This window comes from Anopheles gambiae, chromosome 3 (assembly GCF_943734735.2).
Source record: "Anopheles gambiae chromosome 3, idAnoGambNW_F1_1, whole genome shotgun sequence".
In the NCBI taxonomy this organism is placed as follows: Eukaryota; Metazoa; Arthropoda; class Insecta; order Diptera; family Culicidae; genus Anopheles; species Anopheles gambiae.
This window is the reverse complement of record NC_064602.1, coordinates 68,144,382-68,161,166: the sequence shown is the minus strand read 5'-3', so window position 1 is coordinate 68,161,166 and position 16,785 is coordinate 68,144,382. Positions and strand designations below refer to the sequence as shown.

Genomic DNA, 16,785 nt, shown 5'->3' with positions numbered 1-16,785 from the left:
CACACACGGTGAGATCCATCCTTCTTCGGTACAACCACAACTGCGCTAGCGTAAGGGCTTCGCGATGGCTGAATTATTCCGTCATTTAACCATTCGCGAACTTGTTTCCTTACCACCTCTTTCTCTAGCGGAGCTATTCTTCTTGGCAACGTACGCACTACCTCCTCGTTGTTCACTAATATTTTCATCTCACTTTCAACGTTAGAAATCTTTGCTGGTTCATAATTATTCACCATATCACAAATCACGCGACGATAATTTGACGGTGCGTCTATTTCTTGATGACTTTCACAAACTATACGATACACCCAACGATCATCAACACCCGTGTTTTTTTTCTCTTCCTCCTGTTGCTTTGTTATCTTTGCATGACCGTTTGTAATAACGTAGTTAACCCTTTTGAGCACATCGATTCCTATCAGCATTTTGGTGTCGATAGAATTCGAAGGCACCACCACGAAACGAATTATTTCCTCAACTTCATCGATGGTAGCATGGATCGTCAGCTCACCACACACGTTGCTTTGTTTTCCACCATAGCCTTTTATTACCCGTGCAGACGGTTTCAACTCATTACAATTGAGTTTTAATTCCTGGAACAAATCCCAGCGCATGAGCGTCACATCACTGCACGTATCGATCACCGCTTCGCACAACTGGTTTCCAACTGACACACACACAATTGGAAATGAGCTCGTCATTGTTTGAACTCTATTATTATTACTGATATTCGGGCATCATGCTGCAACATGCCCAACTTCGCCGCAAGCATAACAATGCGGTCTTCTTCTTTGCGCTGTCGTACAATCTTTTGCACAATGTCCTTTTGTTCTACATTTGAAACAAGTCGGACCTTCTTGTTTTGTTGGACATTCGATAAGTCGATGAGAAGCGCTGCCACAATTGAAACAATGGCGTTGTTTTAACTTATCCGGAATTCGTTGCCCGACAACTTTTGGGCGTTCCTGTTGAAACTTGTTCAACGTTCTCTCGAACAAACGTATTTTCTCCTTAAGTTCGTTAATATTCTTTGCCTCGTAGAACATTGACCTCTGCCTTTCGTTGTTAGTTATTCCATCTGCCACATATTCTACGAGGCTGGCTTCGTCTAAATCGATTTGCTGCGCAATTTGCTGCATGGCATAAACAAATTCTAACCCGGTCTCCTCTTTTTTCTTGCGCCGCTTCGATAACTGCCTGTGTATGTCGCTTGCACGCACACTTGGAGCAAACTCGTTAATCAACGCTCTACGTAGATTTGCATATGTCGTCACACCTTTCAGCGTATTTAGAAAACCACGTGCGACTCCGGTCAACTTTTTACGGCACATGATCAATTTCTGATCCTCGTTCCATCCAGCCATCGTACTAATCTCCTCAAAACTTCTGATCCATGCGCGCACGTCTTGCGTAGATCCGGCGCCAAATGCATCAACACCATCTTCGACATCGCGGAAGGAGTATGGTTGCACTCTGTCAACCGTGGGCAACTCAGCATCCGCAAAATCAGCTGCATCGGTTCGATCATACGCGACGACGCGTGCGGCCAGCTCCTCTTTTGTTCCGACCGTACTTAATTCACGCTCTTCACATTTTTTCACCAAACCCAACCGCGTATGGTCTTCGACCATCGCTGCAATCAACGCGTTCTCCATTTTCTCATTAACGTTTTGCACAACTTTAGCTTTTATTTAACACACTTTACAACGTCACAATCGCAACTTTAACAACCTTTATGCGTCACAACGTCAACTTTTCGTCACAAATTCACACTTTCAGATCGGATGAAACACCGACTAAGTCAACTTTTCCAATTCGAACCACTACTGCAACTTAACAACTTTACTAACTTTACGACTTGAACGACTTTAACAACTTTACAACTTTATCAACTTTACGACATGAACAACTTTAACAACTTTACAACTTTATCAACTTTACGACTTTAACAACTTTAACACATTATGCAACTTTTCATAACTATAAACTCATCACTTTGCATCGCCTAGCCTCTTCCCGGACGAGCCCCCATGTAGAACGAAGAAGAAAAGAGGATACGCGGAAAGCGATGGTTTTACAATCCACTTTATTCACTTTCGTCTGGTTCGCTTGGCTTCTCCCGCGTGAATGTTTCGCTCTAGCTAAACCTACTGCGTCGTCAGTTCGATTGACATCAGCACAGGGTGATCCTAAATTCATTTCTTGACATTCGCCTTACATCCCTTGTCAGACAACTGTCAACTGTTTCCTATTTCCTACATTTATACTCATCGAACATAAAAAGTCACGCACAGTGCTGATTTCATTGCATTTTGCCTTATCAGTGGCTTAGGGGACTGTTTTAAATTTTACACTTCATCACAATTTTAAATGTTGGAACGGTCATTTGTAAGCACCAACTTCTATACGCCTAATAACAGCTCCAGTTTGTAGTGGATATGTTAATAAATTAGATTGTGGAATAAGAATGTAAGACTGCTGCTGACCGGTACGATAATAACGGGAAGTGCTGTTTTGCTTACTTACTTACTTATCCGGCGCTACAACCGCTTTACGGTCTTGGCCTGCCTCAGCAGTGTCCGAAACCGCTCACGGTCTCGCGAATTCGTCTGCCAGTCCGTTATCCCGGCCTTAATGGCGGACGCCTCCACACCATCTTGCCACCTCAATTTGGGCCTACCACGCCTCCTCTGGCCTTGTGGACGGCCTAAAAAGACTTTACGGGCTGGGCCGTTTCCATGCGTATAACATGGCACGCCCACCGGAGCCTGGCGAGCTTAATACGCTGTACGACAGTGAGGTCGCCGTACATCTCGTATAGCTCGTCATTATATCGGCTCCTCCATTGTCCTTCCACACATACGGGGCCAATTACAGGGTTTACCAGCATAATACAGGGTTTACCAGCATAATAAACAACTGTCCACTTGTTTATAACAATGGTCGTTTTGAATGCTTGCTCACACGTCAGATGGTGTAAGCTACTCTGTCCAATTCAATAACACAATTCTCGCCTTCGATTAGCAACTGTCAGATTCGGCACAGTTTGTTTTGTTGGGACAAATTTTGCAAAAACAAAACTTTTCAAAAACGTTTCTTTTAATCAAGCAATTTGCAGTATAAACCATAAATTTCAATAAATCAAAACATTAATATTTTTTTTTTTTTTTTATTCAGTAGGGACGGCTTTGCCGTATTACTTAAAATTAGAGTACATATAAATTCAGATTAATCTTTAATGCATGACTGTTGCGAGACATTTCCTTCTCGCAGCTTTAGGAGGGCACCATATCCCAGGTGTGCTCGGACGTTGCTGTCAAAATCCGATCCTTGTCCTTGTCGAGTGGTCCAATAAGAGGGGGCAGAGGTCGAGATCATATGCTTCGTCATTATCCTGTGGAAAAGAAATTTTCCAAGGCTTGCTCGAATTCTTCTGGTTCGTTCTTGTCCGTTGAAGTAGCTCTTGTCCGTGGGCATTGCAGGGGTCTTAATCCAATCCATGTTCCAGGGCTATTTGGGATGGTTAGTTTGCATCATTCTGCATTCTTGCCTCTGGTAGCAGAGTTGAGGGGCTTTGAGAACTCTCGCGGAACTCTTTTTGAAGAGTTTATCTTTACAAGGACTTCGTCCATGCAAAGACCTTCTGTCTCAAGCTGTAGCTGACCCAAGATCCATACAAACCACGCTCATTCATTCATTCATTCATACGTACAGTCATTCATCACAAGCAAACTAGCGATTTACAACATGTAGCACAAAGACAAACAGATGGAGTGGGAGTGGGATACATAACTCATTCAGCCAGCCATGCAAGAGCAAGCCGCACGACGATGATACATGACCGCACCCCTCTGCCAAAAACCGCGAAGATGCTACGAGGGAGCAAGTCCCTCCATAGCACCCCGCGATCCATGCCATCGGCGTGAGAGTGCATGACAACGACAACGACCAACCAATACACAGCCAGCCACAATAGCTCTGTTATAGGAATATTACACAGTTAATCCGTTAGCCCTGCAGAACTCAAAGATGATCCTTAGAAGGCTCCAGTCTGACCCAGCTAGTATATCCCGGATGGGAACACCAGGAGATCTTCCCAGTTTTTCGACTGCATCCAACAAAGTGGGTCGTGCAGCCTCGTATTCCACGCAAGACCATAGAAGATGGTCTATGTCGTGAAATCCAAGGCCGCAGCCACATGCTTTTGTGTCGACCTGTCCTATACGCTGGAGATGTGCGCCCAATGCGAAATGATTAGACCTAAGTCTAGACATCATTCGAATGAATGCACGCTCTCCAGAGATGTCGCGGAACCAAGGTTTCAAAGAAACTCTAGGAGAGATCGAGTACAGGAACCTCCCAAGTTCATCCGTGTCCCACAAGCCCTGCCAGCGTGCAATGCAGAAAGCTTGTGGGGCCCGTAAGAACTCGTGAGGGAGGATAGGTCTATCGTAAAAGGACCCTTCCGAAGCACCCTTCTTGGCCAAATGGTCTGCTTTCTCGTTTCCTAAGATGCCGCAATGAGCAGGCAACCATACCAGGGATATTCGAAACGATTTTTCAAACAAGGAGCTTAGGACTTTTAGAATTTCTTTTACAAAATAGTCTGGGCTCTTAATAGCCTTCACGGATTTTAATGCTCCAAGAGCACTTAGGCTGTCTGAAAAAATTACATACTGATCCGGAGGGCATGCACTTATCAACAGTAAGGCAAAAAAGATTGCGGCGAGCTCCGCTACATAAACTGAGCATGGTTGGCGTAATTTAAAATATGCTTCGGTACACGTGTTATATACACCAAAACCAATGCCCTGCTCTGATGAGGATCCGTCAGTGTAAAAATGGTTTACATTTGGTTGGCCATGTCTTTCCACAAAAATGTTGGGAATTGTCATCCAGCGAAGATTATCAGGGATAGTATTAATTGCCTCCCTCAACGAGGTATCTACACTTAAAATGGAACTGTAGGACTCTGGTAAGCTGGCACTACTAATGTTTTGAAAACTACTAGGGTGCACCTGTAGAGAAACAAAATCACGATAGACCTTCATGATTTTGCATTTAGAACCTATCTCTTGCAGTGTTTTAAAGTTCTCGATTATCAAGGGATTTGATACTGTAGAGCGGACGAAAAGGCGAAGCGATAGTAGCTCAAAACGAAGCTTTAGCGGCATCACTCCGGACATCACTTCGAGTGACATGTTGTGAGTCGACTTCATGCTACCTAGTGCGATTCTAAGACAACGATACTGAATCCTCTCAAGTCGGATTAGATGCGACTTGGCTGCCCAGTGGAAGCATAAGCAACCATACTCCAAGACGGACAGTATCGTTGTCTTATATAGGTTAAGGACGTCTTTGGGATGTGCACCCCACCAGAGTCCGGTAATCGTTCTGAGAAAATTGATTCTTCTTGTACATTTCTGTACCAGATAGTCAATATGTGTCCTCCATACATTTTTGCTATCAAACCAAACCCCTAGGTATCGAAAAGATCTGGCAATGGATATCTTTTTACCATATAAAAAGATATCGACTTTTGGGTCAACCAAATTCAAGCGTCTATTACTCTCAGTGTTGTAAAAGAAAGAGAATATCAGCATTTCCGTTTTCTCTGGAGAAAACTCGATACCTAGGTTTGTGGCCCACACTTCTAAATTGTTAAGTGTGGTTTGCAAAGGACTTTGAAGGTCGGCGATGTTGTTGCTGGCGACTGATACAACACCGTCGTCCGCCAATTGCCTTAGGTTACAGCCAGGTGCAAGGCATGCATCAATATCGTTCACATGAAAATTATACAACAAGGGGCTCAAACAGGACCCTTGTGGTAGTCCATAGTAACTGACTCTCCGAATTTTCATGTGGCCATTGTCGAAATTCATTGCCTTTTCCGAAAGGAGGTTGAATAAGACGTTATTCAGTCTTGGGGTTAAGCCCGCAGATGATAACTTTTGACACAGAACATTGACTGATACTGAGTCAAAAGCCCCCTTGATGTCAAGAAATACAGATGTCATCATTTCTTTACGAGAATGAGCTATCTCGATTTCGGACACAAGCAGCGCCAAGCAATCGTTGGTACCCTTGCCTTTGCGAAAGCCAAATTGGGAACTTGACAAGAGGCCTTTGGATTCAAGCCAATTGTCCAGTCTAAAAAGAATCATTTTCTCAAATAGTTTTCGCAAGCAAGATAGCATTGCTATCGGTCGATAAGAATTATAGTCTGATGCCGGTTTGCCAGGTTTCAACAAGGTGACTACTTTCACTTCTCTCCACTCCAACGGGACGGTGTTAAGCTCCAACATAATGTTGAATAATCTCAACAGCCGTTTCCTCGCCAGATCTGGCAGATTATGGAGCAATTTGTTCCGAATCTGATCCAGTCCTGGAGACGAATTATTGCTGGAGTACAGAGCAAGCGATAGCTCAACCATTGTGAACGGTGAATCCATTTGCGGATCACTCCCATGAGCACTCTGTTCAAATGGTGGTGCTTGAGCGAAATCAGGGCAGACTTTTTGTGCAAATGGCTCTAGCCATGCCCCAGAAACCCTTTCGCTCTCGTTTGTTGCTTTGCTGTTGCGCATCCTTTTCGCCATGCTCTGAAGCTCCGTTAGCGAAGTGGAAGGCTTGAGGTTTTTGACATACCTCGGCCAGTATGACCTTTTTTTTGCTTTAAGCAAGTTTTTGCACCTACGCTTACGCATTAATATTGTTAATTATACAACAAACACAAGAAACCGTGCCGAATCCGACCGTTGTGCAATAGAAGGCGAAAATTGTGTTTGTTGGCACGATGTGCACCTCGTGCAGATTAGCTGCCGCAATATTTACAAAACAACGAGCTGTCAAGGACAGCTCGAATAATTCGTAAAAGAAACTCCAGATGGCGTTGTGAGTTAGATAAGGACGAACAGATATCCCCAAAATGAGACAACTAGCTGAGCTGTTAAATAGGGCCAATAAGGGAAAAGTTCGACACAGGTCGCTAAGCGAGGTTACTTAGGGTCAAGTAGATCAGCTGGTCTGAAACAAAGCGCCATTGAAGACGGCGCTTAGTTGCAAAATATATAGGAGAAAAGACAGACCAATTTTTGAACTGATCGGCGGAACCCTGAATACGCGAGCGACAGTTACAAAAATTCTGTAGCAGCAACTGAAATAAACATAAAGCTACACCCGTGGCAACATTCAAAAATTGTTTCGATATTTTCTTCGAAAATAAAGTCCCTACCAGTGTTCGTCGCGATGAGTACGAGTTTTAATCGTGGTGGGTGCGAGCGGCATAATAACGTGACTATGGTGCTGTGCAAAAAATGCCATAAGTGGTACCAATACGCGTGTGTCGGCACCACCGCGATAGCTGAATCCCGTATGTGGAGGTGCGATTTGTGTGTGAAACAGGCGGTAAAGTGCGAAGCCAAGGAGAAGAGGTGTCCAAAAACCCCAATGGAAGCCATCGCGAAGACGAGGAAGCCAGCTGAAAGCTGCAACGGCGAAAAAATAGCCAAAAGAGCAGCATATAGCGAGGGCGAAAGCTCAGCGAGTAAGAAGCTGTCCACAGAAGAATGGGTACCCACATCGATCCAAGCTGCAAAAATACCCCCTACCACAAACGCGTCGAAAAAAGCGAGAATCCAAGCGGCACTGGCACGACTTATCGAAGTGCAACAATTAGAGAAGGAAATAGCTCTGAAAGAATTCGAGCTTAAAATGGCGAACCTGAAGCATAAACAGGAAAAAATTATGCTTCAAATCGAGGAGGCAAAAAGATCGAAGCGATCTTTCGCAAATAGCTCCTCGAATATGAAGCAGAGTGCACGCGAGCAGCAGCAGTGTAACGCAGCAGCGAACGTTTGTGAAGTGGTTGAGAGAGTGCGCATCGGAACGGTACCAGCAAACCCTGCGGCAGTAGCAATCGTGGAAGCAACAGCTCGTACCGAACAACACGCGTCGGCGCAACCACCTTCCCAGCCACAAAACTGCTCTGCTGCCAACGCACGCACACAACTAGGCTGCGAAACGCGGGACAACACGCTCCCTCATGAGACGGTCCAATCTGGAGGAGCAGAACCGTTGACGAACATTTATGCGTTGAGATCCATGGTACCGAGGGTACCATTCCGCATAGTGTCCGCCAGAAACCAACAACGACAACAAGCCATCGAAACAATAAGCACCCTCCAAGAAGAGCCAGCGACAACACCGGTGCAATCTATACTGGCACGAAGCGCCGGTGAAGCCGGTAAGCCAGAACCACCGGAGATCAGCTGGACGGCAGGCGCGACGAGAGATGGTTCGAGCGTGAGCAAGGAGGGATTGGCGAATGCGACGGGAGGCGACAACAGGCAATACGAGTTCGCCAATACTCGTAGCAGCATAAAGCTAAGTTGGCCGCCTCAAGAACTTTTCTTCACCTCATTAATGAACACTTTTGCTCACTTTCAGGGACAGTCGATACCGCCGTTCCTGAAAGGGGAGCCAAAGTTGATGATCGGAACGATACACACCGATCTGACAGCACAACCCGAGATAGGCAGCACTGGCGTACCGGCTACCGATAGAAGCCGGTTGAGATGGTCGGCCTACAGTTTCGGCAGCTTTGTCGGGGCCACATCCAGACAGAAGCTAGTGCGGTGCTTTCATAGCGACGTACAATTCCTGCGTACAACGACTCTAAAAGAGAAGAATGTACAAATTAGTGAACGCACACATACACTCACCGACACAAACAGAAGTAGGGTTATGTTTTCACGATGCGCGTTGCAGGACAGGTGTACGGACCAAATGAATATGTGGTTTTGCATTCAACCAGCAATCGGTAGAGAAAATCGGCGAAAAGTAACACCGCTTGTAGATAGGAGAAGGTTGATCGCTGGGTTGATCGTAGGGATGCGAAATCGTATGAATAAGAAATACGAAAGTCACAAAGCACGCGTTGAGAATCAGGAGAGGCTGCCAACAACACAACTTTTATACTGGCAGGATAGGGAGGTGGCTGTCTATAAACGAACGCTAATGCGATATCTAAAATCATATCGAAAGCCGAAAATATGTACATCGTGCAGAATTTGAGTAAATCCTGCTTTACTAAGGATTTACGGGGTGGGGTGTTGGCACGATGTGCACCTCGTGCAGATTAGCTGCCGCAATATTTACAAAACAACGAGCTGTCAAGGACAGCTCGAATAATTCGTAAAAGAAACTCCAGATGGCGTTGTGAGTTAGATAAGGACGAACAGATATCCCCAAAATGAGACAACTAGCTGAGCTGTTAAATAGGGCCAATAAGGGAAAAGTTCGACACAGGTCGCTAAGCGAGGTTACTTAGGGTCAAGTAGATCAGCTGGTCTGAAACAAAGCGCCATTGAAGACGGCGCTTAGTTGCAAAATATATAGGAGAAAAGACAGACCATTTTTTGAACTGATCGGCGGAACCCTGAATACGCGAGCGACAGTTACAAAAATTCTGTAGCAGCAACTGAAATAAACATAAAGCTACACCCGTGGCAACAGTGTTATTGAATTGGACAGAGTAGCTTACACCATCTGACGTGTGAGCAAGTGGTAGACAGCGGTGTCTGTTCAAAACGACTATTGTTATAAACAAGTGGACAGTTGTTTATTATGCTGGTAAACCCTGTATCCTTCTGAGCATCTTCCTCTCGAACGCGGCAAAGAGGGTTTCGTCAGATTTGGACAGTGTCCATGTCTCAGAGGCGTATGTGAGTACTGGTATTATATAGGTACTGTATAGTCCCAGCTTCGTCCGTCGCGACAGGTTCTTTGAGGTGACATGATTTTTCAGGCTGTAGAATGACCGGTTGGTAGCCAGCCTTGAGCGCAACTCAGCTATCATGCTATTGTCGTTTCTGACCTTTGACCCAAGATAGGTGAATTGTGGGACGACTTCAAAAGTGCGTTCACCTATGTGCACGTCACGCCTACGTAGATTATGATTATTTATTGGTAGGCCCTCTGATGTTGCCACCATCAGTTTGGTGTTTGCCTCGACTACAGGGTTTTCCATTCCAATTAACAACTGTCCACAGTCTACTAGCAATCTTCGATTTGAAAAACATGATTGTCTACCACTTACAAACAAGTCAAGCCTTTTTTTGGTACACTGTCCATTTCAATTTCACAATTGTCGTCTTCGAAAACACGCGACAGGTGCGGCACGGTTTTGGCTGGAACGTGTATCACTTGTCTGTAAGAATTGAACCATGTTGTAAAAAGGTCTTGATTGAATATCAGAATATGGGAAAGCTGGGCAATTCTTGGATTCGTTACAGTTTTTAGGTTATTTTGGTACGTTGTATTTTTTTTTTTTTCATTGGCTACCAGTAAAAGCACCGATAAATGTCAAAATTCCTGCATTGTATTGAAAGATTACAGTATACATAAAATGCCTAACATGTCCATGTTGCCCAGCTGTCCCAACTACAAGTGATACACGTTCCAGCCAAACCCAAACCAAACCGTGCCGCATCTGACGTGTGTTTTCGAAGACGACAATTGTGAAATTGAAATGGACAGAGTGCCAAAAACGGCTTGACTTGTTTGTAAGTGGTAGACAATTGTGTTTTTCAAATCGAGGATTGCTAGTAGACTGTGGACAGTTGTTAATTGGAATGGAAAACCCTGTATCTGCAATCCGAGACTCTCTGCCGCCTGCTCAATCCCTTAGTAGGCTTCTGCTACATAGGAGAGCCGCAGACCAATGATGTCTATATCATTAGCGTATGCCAGGATCTGGGTTAACTTATAGAAGATGGTTCCTGTAGTCTCCATCCTCGAGTCGCGGATGGCCCTCTCTAGCGCCAGGTTGAATAGGAAACAGGCAAGCCCATCCCTCTGGCGCAGACCTTTGGTGGTAACAAAGGTTCTGAGAGTTTTCCATCCACCCTCACCTGACAAGTGACCTTGGTCATAGTCATTCTAACTAGTCTTATCAGTTTGGCCGGGATTCTAAAAGAGCTCATAGCGTCATATAGTTTTACCCTGGCTATGCTATTATATGCGGCTTTGAAGTCAATGAAGAGATGGTATGTGTCGTGTCTGTATTCAGCCATCTTCTCCAATATCTGCCGCATGGTGAAGATCTGATCAGTGGTTGATTTTCCGTTCCGTCTTTCGTGTTTCTTCTATGCTAGGTGGCAGTAGCATGACACTATCTGCTAGTGGAGTCTCTAGCTGTTCATTAACCTGGTCGTTGAGTAATTCATCAAAGTACTGTGCTGGATTGGATTTTTGTAATAAAAAGGTGTGGGTGTGCCGGGTGTGTCCTATCCGAAGTCGAGACAGAATTCGCTGGTCTTGGTGTGATGGGTGGTCTTTCGATGGTGGTGTTGTGGTCTTGATGGTTATCAGGAAAGAGCGGCCGCTACTAACCCAGTAACCATTCCAGCTATTGGCGATGATTGTTTTCTTAAGGCAAATGAAGTCGCTGCGTGGAAGAGTATTATGGCAGCAGGCCGAGTTATTACGTCCTGCGTTGGCTAGTTTGTCTGCTATTTCGTTTCTCTGAATACCTGTGTAACCAGGGCTCCAACAGAATGTGATTTGGTGTGAATTCGGTTTATTGCAAAGTTGTTTGATGTTCGGGTCGCGGGTTATTCCAGATTCAAGAGTTGAAGGACACTTACACTATCGGTGAAGATCAGGGTCCTAAGTGATAACAATAATGGGGCCACCCTGCCACTAAAATATGCAATTGAAGCTGGAATTTTATCGTCGAGGCAATCATGGAATCCCGGAAGGGGTTTCTCTTACTGGCAACGTTAAAGTTTAAAAGCTTTACCTTGAGTAGGGGAACATATCGAAAATCTTTAAATATTGTTATAGTTATTATTTTTATTATTATTATTATTATTATTATTATTATTATTATTATTATTATTATTATTATTATTATTATTATTATTATTATTATTATTATTATTATTATTATTATTATTATTATTATTATTATTATTATTATTATTATTATTATTATTATTATTATTATTATTATTATTATTATTATTATTATTATTATTATTATTATTATTATTATTATTATTATTATTATTATTATTATTATTATTATTATTATTATTATAACTATACACATTGTCACATACAATGATACAAATTGTCTTTAAATGGTAACCTTTTTGGCAGCATTCAGTAGCAACAACTGTAACATATTGCCAGATACATGTGATATTATCGGTAACAGTCAGATAGAATACCTTAAACCACAAATTACTCGCATGTGTACCATTACTTTCTTTTATTACCAAAAGAATCTCATTTGGTTTCACGGATCATCATTCTTGAGTATGCCAATCCCCAGTATCTTTTGTAAGTGTTCCAAACAATATTTTCTCCTTCCACGCTGTTTTTGTAGATTCCATTCAGATTTGAATTATGACATCCTTTGTACCACCAAGCGCCCTTCCAATATCTAGCACAGTGTGTAGTTGAAACGTCATTATCCCGATCCACCGTTGAAAACTTCATATCCTTGTGGTAATTCAATGCATCTCCTGCCGTTCCCGTGTACGATCCCAGCTTCATTAGTGGATATTGTTCATCCTCACTGCCAATCGCGAACTCATCGTACCGTGCGTATATGTAGTTTCCATCGAAGTCTTTCAGCTCCACCATCAGCTCGTGCTTTCGGGCTGTTGTCACGCGATGCAAATGCTCCAGCCCAAGCCAAAACTCTCTATACATACTTCCGAACCCGTTCCTATACTCGGTCCAGTTGCGGAAAAAGTTCACCGATCCATCATAACGATACTGGATCACTAGCCATCCTCCTCCGAAGGCAGTCTGTGCGCAATATCCCAGAAATGGTTCATCATTCTCGGTAGGTTGTATTAGGTATTTGCCCGATCGTTTCGATAGATTTTCCTTGCACGATTCAAACGAAATACTTTGAAAATCTAAGCCAGAAATGGTCATATACCGAGCAAGATCATTCTTTGATGCTAGCAGTTGCATTTCCTTCCTCATGTGTGTGTTATTGGCGTTAAGTGCTTCAGTAAGCGCTCTGTTTGACTGAGTCTGAAGATCGATGAGCTCCTTCATGGCGGATTCCATTTCGTCCAGCTTTTGCTCCAGGTACTCCATTTGTTTTGCAATCAGCTCGTATGCAAAACTTGATTCATTCCTACTATTGACGTTGTGATGATTGTCGCCGCGACTTGTTTGCGAAAGGAACAAAACCAGCAGTAACGGCATAACCTTCGAAACACACATCTTGCACAAGCACCAATCGCCACGCTATCTATGGAATGACTTTAATGTGCAACGATTAATGCAGCTTCCTTTTATACTGTAAACACCAAGAAAGTCATGGGAAGAAATGCTTATCAGTATTGCAAGTGATGCAAACCATGCAAGCAACATAAAATTACGTTTCCATGTACAAAGACTAACAGTGCCAATACATAGAACCAAAAGAATTTAAAAAAAGTAAAATAATCAAGAGCACTTATTCTCAATACTGTACTGCTCAATACTGAACTGATTGCAAATAAAACTAATTAATCATCATCGTGCTATTCGTGATGATTTATGGGTCCAACGATGTCAAAGGTCGATAAAGTTATTTGTTATTCAAAATCATCATATTTCTTTTCGTGATTTTTTTTTCTTTCTTTCTGGGATTTCCCACGCTAGAGGTCAATGATGTTATTTGTAATTCGAAATGTTCCTTTCATACTCCTTATCGCTTGCGTAAAATTGTAAATCAAAACACAACCACCAAGCCCAACGAAAGCCTAACGTGGCAAGAGCACGCGTATCAGTCGCGTGCAGCAATTAAAGATTAGTGAAATGGAGCCTGGCGTGCGAAATTGTGTGTACCGAAACGTTTGTGCTAGCTTGTTATCTGCTGGCTCTGCAACGCATTTTTTTTTTTGTTATTTGAGCAGCAGCTAGCAGCCATCTCTATCTCACCAAGAATTGAGCGTCAGTTTTGTGGTTGGAGTTGAAACATCGTACCAAAGTGATAAATAAAAACAAATTAAGTGTTTCGAATAATGCTCGTGATGTTCGAGGTGCCTATAAATGTACGGTCTACTTATTGGCGTTCTTGGCTTCAGGCTTATGAAATGCATTTCATAAGTATCATGCGGTCGGTTAGCCAATTTTTGCTACCGAGGATGACCCTTTCAAGTCTTGAACCCACGACGGTCATATTGTTAAGTCATGTGCGTTGACGACTGTAGAACCGGTTCTGACCGAACCGTACATAGCATATTTTTGGTTTAGCTTCGATTTTGACGTGTCCTTAATTTTAGAGTAGTTGTCGTTTATTACAACGGTCGGTTGGGTTGAATGGCGATAGCATTACCTGTCCAATTGAAAATAAACCACTTTCTACCCGCGAGTAAATTGTTTCTGAACCAATTAGAATGGTGGAACTATAGTGATTTTACTATTGAACAATATCTAAGACATTAAACAAGTATTAGTTCCTCTAAATATCTACACTCTCAATGATACGAATTATTAAAAATTACAAATCAAAGCTAAATCAAAGCAGATTTTTGGCTGAAAGGAAAAATTGAGGCTTCCCTAGCTGAGATTTCCTAAATGTTTCATCCGGCCGACTGAAACAGAACTGAACTGATTTTATACGCATAAAGCAAAACCAATCGTTGTTGACCAAAAAACGTAAACGATAGGAAAAAAGTGCTGGAAAATTCCCAGCATTTGAACAACGCTAATTGTAGAGCTTTTCTATCAGCTAAGGACAAACCAACCATTCTTTCAACATAATATAACATTAATTATTACTGTACACTGTGTATTTGTCTGCCTCGGACCATAAAATCAACGTTTGTTACTAATCGAGCGACTTTATTTCATTGAAATTACATTTCACCACTGTTACGTCTCACGAATCATCATTCTTGTGTATGCCAATCCTGAACTTGGATTGTAACTCAACCATTCCATAGTTCCTGCGTGCACTTTGCTTTTACGAAGTCCATTCAGAGTAGAACTGAAACATTTGTTATACCACCAAGCTCCCTTCCAATATTCAGCACAGTTTCCACCTCCAAAATCATTGTCTCGATCCTTGGTCGAAAACTTATGGCCCTTGTGATGTGTCAGTGAGTCCCCTGTCGTTCCCTTGAACGACCCCAGCTTTGCTAGCGGATATTGGTCTTCCTCACTGCCGATCATAAATTCATTATACCGTGCATATTTGTAATCTCCATCGAAGTCTTTCAGCTCTACAACCAATTCGTACTTTCGTGTTGACGTCAATTGATGCAAGCGTTCCAGCCCAAGCCAGAACTCTCCATCCATGCTGCCAAACCCATTCCGATACTCGGTCCAGTTGCGGTAAAAGTCCACCGATCCATCGTAACGATACTGGAACACTAACCAACCTCCTCCGAAAGCTGTCTGTTCGCAATATACCGGGAAAGGTTTATCGTTTTTGCTACGCTGTAATAGGTATTTTCCCGATCGCTTCGATAGAATCTCCTTGCACGATTCAAACGAGATGCTCTGAAGATCCAAGCCGGAAATGGTCACAAATCGTGCAAGATCTTTATTTGACGCGAGCAGTTGGATCTCTTCCCTCAGCTTTACGTGGTTAGCGTAGGCTCCCTCAATAAGCTCCATGTTTGACTGAATCTGTTGAGCGAAAGACTTCCTATCCTCTTTTATAGTCGATTCCATTCCGTGCAGTTTGTGCTGCAGGTACTCCAATTTGTTTGCAATCATCTCGTATGCAAACCCTGGGAGGAACCTATCTGTGGCGTTATGATGATCGTCGCCTTGGACTGTAGATGTAAAAAGCACCCACATTACTGGTATAATCACTTTCAAAACGTTCATCTTGCACAACTGCCAATTGCTACACTATCTATAGCATAACTCCGCGATGCAACGATTAATGGAGCTTCCTTTTATACTGGCTAAGGGGAGGAGCAAAAGTGCTTATCGGTATTGCAAGTGATGTGAGTGATGGTAGCAAAAAAAAACATTTCCATTTCCTACCAAACAAAAAGAAACAGTGAAAGTGAAACAAAAAGAAAAAAAGAATAAAGAAACAAGAAAAGACCTCTAATAATGACCCTCAGTACTGTACCATGTCGATCTTGATGCAAATGGAACGGTTTAATTATCACCTTTCTTTTCGCGACGTTATTATTTTTATTTTTGGGAATTCCCATGCTAGAGGTCAGTACAGCTATTTTTATTTTAAAATGTAGTTTTTTTTCCACCCCTACTCCTTACCACTAGCAAATCAAAACATAACAACCAAGCCCCCTAAGAATCAATGAGTAAATATGGCTGGAGCAGGCGTATCAGTCGCCGGAATGAAAGTTGGACGTATTTTTTGAGTGGAGCATGAGGTACGTGCAATCTTTTTCGATAGAACGCCGCACTCTGTTCGATTGGCTTTGCAAATGCTGTTTACTTATTCGGGGCGAGTACCGGCTTCGAACGACGAAATCCGTTCGACGCTCATGAGAGAATGAGAATCACGAGGTACAACAGTCAAGCATTTAAAGACGTTTATATCTACGATTTAAGGATAGTTATGTTTTGAATTTTGATTTTTTTTTACCGTTGGTATTGGATTTCATTCGATACATCATTATTGATGTGTATATATACCTATATATCTTACTTACTTACTTACTTATCCGGCGCTACAACCGCTTTGCGGTCTTGGCCTGCCTCAGGAGTGTCCGAAACCGCTCACGGTCTCGCGCCTTCGTCTGCCAGTCCGTTATCCCGGCCTTAATGGCGGACGCCTCCACG

At 43.0% G+C, this 16,785-nt stretch overlaps 1 protein-coding gene across 1 annotated transcript; it reads right to left on the bottom strand.

Moving 5' to 3' along the window:
- Positions 1–3,275: 3,275 nt before the first annotated feature.
- LOC133393153 (microfibril-associated glycoprotein 4-like) lies at positions 3,276–15,636 on the bottom strand. Its single transcript, XM_061656609.1, has 3 exons — positions 15,305–15,636; positions 12,493–12,715; positions 3,276–3,335 (listed from the first exon to the last, which is right to left on the bottom strand). Exons 1-3 carry the CDS (start codon positions 15,634–15,636, stop codon positions 3,276–3,278), a joined length of 615 nt encoding a protein of 204 aa, XP_061512593.1.
- Between the last annotated feature and the right edge of the window lie 1,149 nt (positions 15,637–16,785).